At 40.5% G+C, this 8,973-nt stretch overlaps 1 protein-coding gene across 1 annotated transcript in view; it reads right to left on the reverse strand.

Moving 5' to 3' along the window:
* Nucleotides 1-8,231: 8,231 nt before the first annotated feature.
* LOC123252500 (neurophysin 2-like) overlaps nucleotides 8,232-8,973 on the reverse strand; it is a 49,378-nt gene continuing 48,636 nt past the window's right edge. Inside the window, exons 2-3 of the mRNA XM_044681796.1 lie at nucleotides 8,526-8,727; nucleotides 8,232-8,281 (exon numbers count right to left, since the gene is read on the reverse strand). Of these exons, the coding sequence (XP_044537731.1) occupies nucleotides 8,232-8,281; nucleotides 8,526-8,727 (252 nt within the window). The remainder of the gene's footprint in view (nucleotides 8,282-8,525; nucleotides 8,728-8,973) is intronic.

Below are 8,973 nucleotides of genomic sequence, written 5' to 3' on the forward strand. Positions count from 1 at the left end.
TTCCCTTCAATTATGGATCAGCTCACATGCTGTGCACAGGTTAGGAAAAAACAATCATTTCACATTTTTTAAACCTTTATCTTCCATCTTGGAATCAGTACTCTAAGGCAGAAGAGTAGTAAGGGCTAGGCAAGAGAGGTTAAGTGACATGCCCAGGGTCACACAGCTAAGGAGTGTTTGAGGCCAGTTTTCAACCCAGGACCTCCCATCTCTAGGTTTGACTCTCAATCCAGTGAGCCACCCAACTGCACCCCCTATTTCACATTTTTAAGAATGTTTTTGTAGTGAATTGTTGTTCTGAATTGTGGGAGGCAAAGGTTTGTTATTTATCTTTGGTTAAAAGGGGAACATCCAAACATCAAGAGCATCTACTTCCCAAATATAGGAATTCATCCCTAATATAAGCTACTCTGAAGCACCATATCTTGGAGGAACATTTCTGTTCCCACCTCCAGGTCTGCTGGCCAGAACTGGAGGAATGTCCTAGGAACTGCAAGCCCCCAATTCTAGGTCTCCAGGACCTTTACTCCCTTTCTTCTTGCCTATCTGTTTCTAGCTACCATCACTTCAATGGTATTAAACTAGACTTAGCCAGTTCTTTGGAGGAAGAATGCCATCTACATAGGGCATCATCAGGTTTCCATATAGGACAGAAGGGGGTGGGGGAAGAATCCATCTTCAGTCAGTGGCTAGTTTAGGAAAATATTCCTCACATGGTGATGATGCTTGCTGAACTTTGCTTTAAAAGCACTTTAATACTTATGATAAGGAATGCTCTCCACCTCCAGAGAAAGAACTGTTGAGTCAACTTTCACATCAGTGTATTTACAGTTTTACTATGGGTTTTGATTCTGTTTGAGTTTGCTCTTATAGCAATGACCAATATGGAAGTGGGTTTGGCATGACAATAAAAATTTTTTTAAAAAGCACTTTAATGTTTGCATAGTGTTCTAAGTATGTTATCTTATTTGATCCTTACAACCATCCTGGGGCAGGTGCTATTATTGCCCCTATGTCATAGATCAGGAAACTGAGGCTGAGAGAAGCTAAGTCACTTGCCCCAGGGTTCCACAGCCAGGAAGTGTGTGAAGCAAGATCACAAGCTCTGGTCTTCTTTACTCCAAGCCCAACATTCTCTTCACAAAACCATGCAGCCTCTTCGTCTACCTCCTACTCCAAGAGTCCCAGTGTGGTTCAACCAATACACAGTATTGATTCTCAAATGGAAGATAAGGGTTAAAAAAAATAGAGTGATAGATCAATGGAATAGATAAAATTCACAATACACATTAATAAATGATCATGGAAATCTAGTGTCTGATAAACCCAAAGATTCATGTTTTGGGGCAAGAATTCACAGTTTTATGAAAATTGCTAGGAAAACTAGAGAGCGGTTTGGCAGAGACTAGGTATAGACTAACATCTCACTCTGTATTCCAAGATAAGGTCAAAATGAGGACGTGATTTAGACATAAAGGTTAATATCTTAAGCAAATTAGGAGTATGAAAAATTCAACCTGCCATATATATGAATAAGGGAAGAATTTTTATTTTCCCAATTACTTGTAATAACAATTTTCATTATATGTTTTCTGAAATCATAAGATCCAAATATCTCCTTCCCTCCCTCTTCTCCTCACTCCTAACGATGATAAGCAATTTAATCTGGGTTATAAATGTATTATCATGCAAAACATACTTCCATAATGGTCATTATTTTAAGAGACTACTCATATGAAATCAAAACCCCAAAATAAAACCATAAATAAACTATTGTGAAAGACAGTATGCTTTGAACTGTTTCAAGTCCAACAATTCTTTCTCTGGAGGTGGATAGCATTCTTTGACATAAGTTCTTCAGAATTGCTCTGGATTATCATATTGCTGAGAGTAGCTAAGTCTTCCAAAATTGATCATCCCACAATATTCTAGTTATACTTATTTCACTCTGCATTGGTTCATGTAGATCTTTCCAGGTTTTTCTGAAGTCATCCTTCTTATTGTTTCTTAAAGCCCAATAACATTCCATCACCAGCACATAGCACAACTTGTCCATCTATTCCAAAGGAAGGATTCATAATCAAATAAGAGATAGAGAGGATCATGGGATATAAAATGAATAATTTTTATTATTATTAAATTAAAAAGAGTTTTGCACAAACAAAACCAATACACTCAAGATTAGAAGGAAAGTAGGAAACTGGGGGGAAATTTGCAGTAAGTTTCTCTGATAAAGGTCTTAATTCTCAAATATATAGAGAATTGAGTCAAATGTATATGAGTACAAATCATAATGGTCAAAGGATATGAACAGACAATTTTCAGAAGAAATCAAAGCTATCTATAGTCATATAACCATATTCTAAGACATTCTTGATTTGAGAAATTGTAAATTAAAACAACTCTGAGCTGCCACTTCATTCCTATTAGATTGGCTAAAATGACAAATATTGGAGAGAATGTGGCAAAACTGGGATGCTAATGTATTGTTGGTGGAGTTATGAACTGATCCAAACATTCTGGAGAGTAATTTGGAATTATGTTTAAAGGGTTATAAAACTGTGTCCCCTTTGAGTCAGCAATACTATTATTAGATCAAAGGAAAAGGAAAAGGATTCGTGTGTACAAAAAGTGTTTACAAGTAGCTATTTTTGTGATTGTCAAGAATTGGAAATCAAAGGGCTGCCCATCAAATGGGAAATGACTGAACAAGTTGCAGCATAGGATTGTGATGGAATGCTCTTGTGCTATAAGAAATGATGAATAGAATGGTTTCAGAAAAAGCCTAGGAAGACTATACAAATTGATTTAAAGTGAAGTGATCAGACCAGAAGAACACTCTATATGGTAATAGTAATATTGTACTATAATGGACTGTGTGTGATTTAGCTATTCTGATGAATACAATGATCCAAGACAGTCCTGAAGGATTTATGATGATAATTACTATGTGCCTCTACAGGAAGAACTGGAAGTCTGAGTACAGATTGAAGCATACTTTTTTCACTTTATTTTCTTGCCTTTTTTGCAACATGGCCAATAGGAAGATATGTTTTGTATGATTTCATATGTATAATTGGTATTACATTCCTTGCCTTCTCTCTGAGTGATAGAGGGTTAGGAATGAAGAGCTAGAGAATTGAGAATCCAAAATTTTTTTCAAAGATGAATGCCTAAAATAATTAAATAATAATTTTTAAAAATTGGTCAATAGAGCAAACATAAGAGGAATATTTTATCATAGTTTCATCCTTGCTGGGAAAGAAAAGTGTATCAGAAACAAGAATAACAATTAAATTATAAATGAGGAATCTAGTCTTGGGCTGCACATCAGTGGTAGGATTTAAGGAAATATACTTGAGAAGTGTATGCAACTATTTTTTATAAAGAAAAAGAAGTTGAGGCAACCTCTTATTGATTTCTTTAAAAGTAAAATAAAATAATTTGCTGAAGGCAAACATAAATAGAATGATGATAAACACTAAATATTAATTGACTAAACTAAACGAACCCTGAATTAAAAGAATGGATCAGGATTGATTCATAATGTCGAAAGAAAAAAGGGAATTTACTAGAGAGAATTTGCGATGGTAAAAACAACAGGCCTTGGCAACAGGTTGCATAACAGCTTAAGAATCCAGGATGCCATTTGGGTTGTGATGCCAGCAGTGCAAAGAAGGGATAGTTTGGGGGTAAAAATAGTAAATATAGGTAATAAAAATAGCAAAAATAGGTTAAAAAATAGAGATCCACTTCAAACATGTTAAGTTTAAAATGTTTTGAAGATATCTGGATAAAGACACTCAATAGGCAGTTGATAATAAAAGAGTAGAGATCAAGAGAGAGAGTGATCTGGGCTAGATTTGAGAATCATCATTTAAAATGATCATTGAAATTAGGGAAGCTGATCAGACCACCAAGCAGGGTTGTGGTTGATCTTTTGTTTTTGAAAAAGGTCAGTGGTATCTTTAGTTTTTGTCTTGTTTGTTGTGAAAGGGAATTCGTTATTCTCTTTGTCTTTTTTGAATTAACACTTACTTAAACCTTACTTAACACTTTGTTATCAAGTAAGAGAATTCACAAGTCACTTCCTTGGAGAGCTCCACCCTTTTAATCAAAAACTTGTGAATCTTTTGATAAAAGTTGACACCTTCAGAGGCCTGTGATAAGAGTTGACTTCTTTAGAGGATGAGAAGTGGTTTCCACAGACACTGCCTCTTGGGCAGTGCTAGGCAATTTGGAAGATGTGGTTGGCCCCTGTGAAGAGGGGAAGGAACAAGAAGTGACTCTAAAAAGTCCTGAATTTCCTTGGTTGGGAGTCATCTTCAGAGGTTGTCTTCAGCAGGTCATCTTCATCAGGTCATCTTCAGGAGGTGACTTGGGACTTGGACCTTAGCTTCAACTTGGGACCTTGGCTCTTGGACTGTTTCTTGGGTGAGTGGCTGGCTTTCCTTTCCTGGCTTCTGGAGAGAGATTAGCTCTGGAGAGACTTTCCCCTCTTGGAGGAGGAGGTCATATGGGTGGAACACTGGGTCCTCCTGTAGAGGGTTAACAAGCCCTGCTAGGCTGAGCAGGGCAATGGAGCAATATTTAGTGTGATAGGCTAGACATCTTCTCTACTCTCTTTTTTAATAGGTTTCTCTACTTTCACTCTTTCCACCTCTTTGTAAATAAAAGCTATTAAAATAATTTTGACTTGAGCTATAATACTTTAAATAGGTGACCACCATATTAGAATTCTCACATATTTAGTCAAACCCTTAATTTAATTCCTTACATTGTGAATTGGATATAGGTGAGACAGAGCGGCACAAAGTTGTCAGTCTAATTCTCTCTTCTTGAGTCATCAGCTTCCAGTGGCAAGAGAAAAGTCAGGATGGCTAGTGATGACCCAGGATATAATGGATGACCATACACACTAGGCAGGATGTACAGAGGTAGAAGAGGGCCAAATGTATTCCAAACCAAGATCTAATTGACATCAACACTTCGTTCCTTATCTAGCTTACCATACAGACTCTTGATCAATTGATAGCTTTTAAGAAATCATTCCCTTGTGACTATATTTCTTTCTTTCTTCAATGTCTGATTAAGTTCTAAGAGCTTCATAGAGCCTGCTTCAGCTGCATTCATGGCTATTGGAATAAATTGTTCTTATTTGACCATTCTGCTAAGGGAAGTCTTCGCGTGCTTGGGATAGACATGCTCCTAACTCACCAACTGCTTTAAGGTCAGTCATTTGGTTTAAGTCCATCTGCTGAGGTGATTTTACTGGGGTGTTTCCAGTATGCATCTACAGCTTCTTGGAGCCACAGATGAGAGTTGGGTGAAAGGTGGACGCCAAAGGTGGATTAGTAGGCATGAGAAGGGTTCAGTAAGCCTTCGCACCGGAGGTGTTAGTACTTACTCCCTGAACATCCCATACACACTAGGCAGGATAGTACAGAGGGAGAAGAGGGCCAAATGTATTCCAAACCAAGATCTAATTGACATCAACACTTGGTTCCTCATCCATTTTACCATACAGACTCTTGATCAATTGATAGCTTTTAAAAAATCATTCCCTTGTGACTATATTTCTTTCTTTCTTTTTTAAATCCTTACCTTCCATCTTGGGATCAATATTGTATATTGTTTCAAAGGCAGAAGAACCGTAAAAGCTAGGCAAGGGGGTTAAGTGACTTGCCCAGGGTCACACAGCTAGACAGTATTTTAGACCAGATTTGAACCCACTACTTCCCATCTCTGGACCTGGCTTTCAGTCCACTGAGCTAACTATCTATTTCCTATCACCACCACCATATTGCTACAATAAGCCCCTCCAGGCTTAGCTAAGTTATTCTTCAGACAATAGACTTACAATTCAATTCCAAGTCCCCAGTCAAGTATTCCTCTATTACTACCTTTCTTGGAAACAGTGATATGGAATAATTTTTGTTGTTTTTGTTCAAATCAGTCACTATGCTATGGAATTAGTTTTAGTATGTTTCTCTAACATAGCTAAGAAACTCATTGATCCTAAAAGAAGTTTTGGAGAATCCTAAAAACTGCTTGGAGAACTTAATGATGGTTTTACAAATATGCAGAGCATGTAAATTCTCTAATTTTCAATAACATCAAAAGATCATCTGGGACATATATTCAAAACACTGTGTTTGGGCTGCACAGCAATGCAAAGGGGCCACTCCCATCCCATGTGGTAGAGGAATACAGAATGTCTTCTCCCAAAAACAAGTCACTGGTATTTTCTAGGCAAGTGCCTTTATGTTAGGCAATCTGGACAAGCGTAAAGCAAAGCTGTGTGATACTAACATAGAGGAAAATTCACATTATGAAGAAGGAGGAAGACTATATTACAACAAACATGTTGTTGAACATTTGCCCTCTCACTGACTCTCCCTTTGTGTTCCACCAGGTTGCCCTCTTCTGGACTTCTCCATCAGACCCCAGAGACCTCTTCATCCTGTAAAATCATTTGAAAGCACCCCCTCAAATCTGGCCTCAGACACTTTCTGACTGGGTGACCCTGGCAAGCCTCCATTGTCTAGTCTTTACCACTTTTCTGCCATGGAACCAATACACAGTATTGATTCTAAGACAGATGATAAGGGTAAAAAAAAGTGCTCTTTGTTTCTGGGACTTCTCCTTGTGACTGGAGTAGAGGGCTCCTCTCACAATTCAAGTTTAAGGAGGGCATCCAAGTCTGCCATCTTTCCACCAGGCTGCACTCTTCTGGCATGCTCCCATTCCAGATACTTCCCCTCCACTCCCACCGCAGATTGTTAGCTTCCTTTTATGGGATGACTTCCTTATTAGGATGTAAAATCCTAGAGAGGAGGATCTATATTTGAGTCTGTATTTGTTTTCCCAGGTCTTAGAGCATGATAAATGCTTGTTGACTGACCCAAAAAAAGTGTATGGCAACTGATGAAGAGATAACAAAATGAACCACTTCCTTCTGGTTTCCAGAGATGGGAGAGAATGACTATGAGTGGGAGTTTTCTAATATACTGTCAGATGGATGTATTGGTTAGCTTTGCTACCTACCCTTGTAAGAGGGAGATTTTAGATATTTTATAGGTATATAATTAAAGTGTGGCTGCCAGGAATCAACAACTCAGATTGATTCCATAATTAAAATAGACCCAAGTCAGGATCGGGTTTAAGGTAGTTTATTTACAATTAGGAAGGTAAAAGGTAGGGAAATAGAGAGAGGGAGAGGCTAGTCCAGGCCTGCAGAGACCTGGATGGAGAGAGAAGGTTAAAAGGCTAAATAAATGAGGCTACAAGCCTCAAGGCCTAGCAATCAGATAGGCTAGTGCCTACTTAAAGGCAGAGTTTGGAAACGCCAAGATAGACCTAAGGAAGTCAGCCTAACTTACCCACGTGACCATTCAGAGTAGAAGCTGCCTGAGGTCTCCTCCGAGATCCTTCAGCGCCAAGTTCAAAGCGGGAACTCCCTTAGCAAGAAGTAACCAACAAGAGATAGTGTCTCTCCTCACTCCCTGAGGGTCCACCTCTAATTCAAGTGGACAAATGGCAGCTTCTACACTGATTTGGACTGCCCAAAGGGCAGTCCCTTGTTCTTGATTTGTTACTTAATGTCATGTGTGGGTAACTCGTCTCCCCTCCCCACAAAGGGAGGTGGGGATGACATCATCTCTATGCCTAGTTTAAGTAGAGTTTAGACTATGAATGGGTTAGAGTTAATTCCATTTGCACACCCGACATTAATTTTTCTCTCATTTTCTTGCTCTTTGTAACTGGGAATGGCCCTCTAGGTGGGGGAAAGAGGAAAAACATATTTGGAAATGATAAAAGACAGAAAGGGGACCAGGTCTGTGATTTCCTTGGAATAGAAAGAACTAGAATGAGAAGGCTCCCTCTTCCAGTGTAGGTCTTCCCCTGTAATGTATAGTTAGCAAGCTGCCTAGGGGACTAGGAGCTTGACTTGCCTAGGATCACACAGCATGTAATAGAGGCAGGACTCAAACCTAGATTTCTGAGGCCAGAGTGGAAATGAAGGTATTGTAAAAACAAAAGATACCAACACATTTTAGGAGTAGTTGGCAAATATCTTTTATAACCATTTCACTGAGGAAACAGTGATTTGGCAAATGAAATCGAACAATTTCCCAAACAAAACAGAAAGCCAGGGGCTAAGGCACCGGCTCCTTCCTCTCAGTTAGCCCGGAGGGGGAGAGGAAATAAGCTGCTCCAGCTGTCCAGGCCTAGGAAAATATGGGCTCTTGATCACAAGCAGGGTCCAATCCACAGCCATCTGCAAAAGAAAGAGGGCAGATATTTCATTCAGATGGGGGCAACCTTGAACTCCATCTTCCCCAGTCCCTAACCTTGGAGAGAGTGGAAAGGGAAACCCCCAAAGGGCAGACCAGAAGAGAGTTTGAGTCATGAAAGGGCCTTCGGGGGAGGAAGGTCATTTGTCACGACTCCCGGGCCATACGGTTGAGTCCCTCGTCCTCGCACAGGGTTGATCAGGGACCCAGACATGCCCAGTCTCTCACCGCTGCTGCAGCAGATCCCGCTGGCCGCACAGCGCCCTCCGCTTCCGCAGGGTTTCTGGCCAGACTGGCACGGGGAGGGCAGGTAGCTCTCTTCCTGGCACCTCAGGGTCTCGGCGGTGCCCACATAACAGCCTAGCTCTTCGCCACAGCAGATGCTGGGTCCGAAGCAGCGCCCTTTGCTCCCAGGACCACAGGGGAGGCACTGCAGGGGAGGGGACAATGAGGATGAGTGTCAAGGGTCAGGACTCTGGACAGCATCCCCGAGCAGAGGAAGGGGGGTGGGTGGGGAACCGTCACCCAGAGGTCAGAACAGGGCCAGGTCCAAGCCCCAGCTCTTCCTCTGTCCTGCCTGCCATACTTTCAGGAGTAGAGAGTGTGGAGAGGGACAATCTGACGCCTGCGCCGGAAGCGGGACTAGAAAGGATTGGGGATCCCAGCAGTCCCAGGG

Source organism: Gracilinanus agilis, chromosome 6 (genome assembly GCF_016433145.1).
Source record: "Gracilinanus agilis isolate LMUSP501 chromosome 6, AgileGrace, whole genome shotgun sequence".
NCBI lineage: Eukaryota > Metazoa > Chordata > Mammalia > Didelphimorphia > Didelphidae > Gracilinanus > Gracilinanus agilis.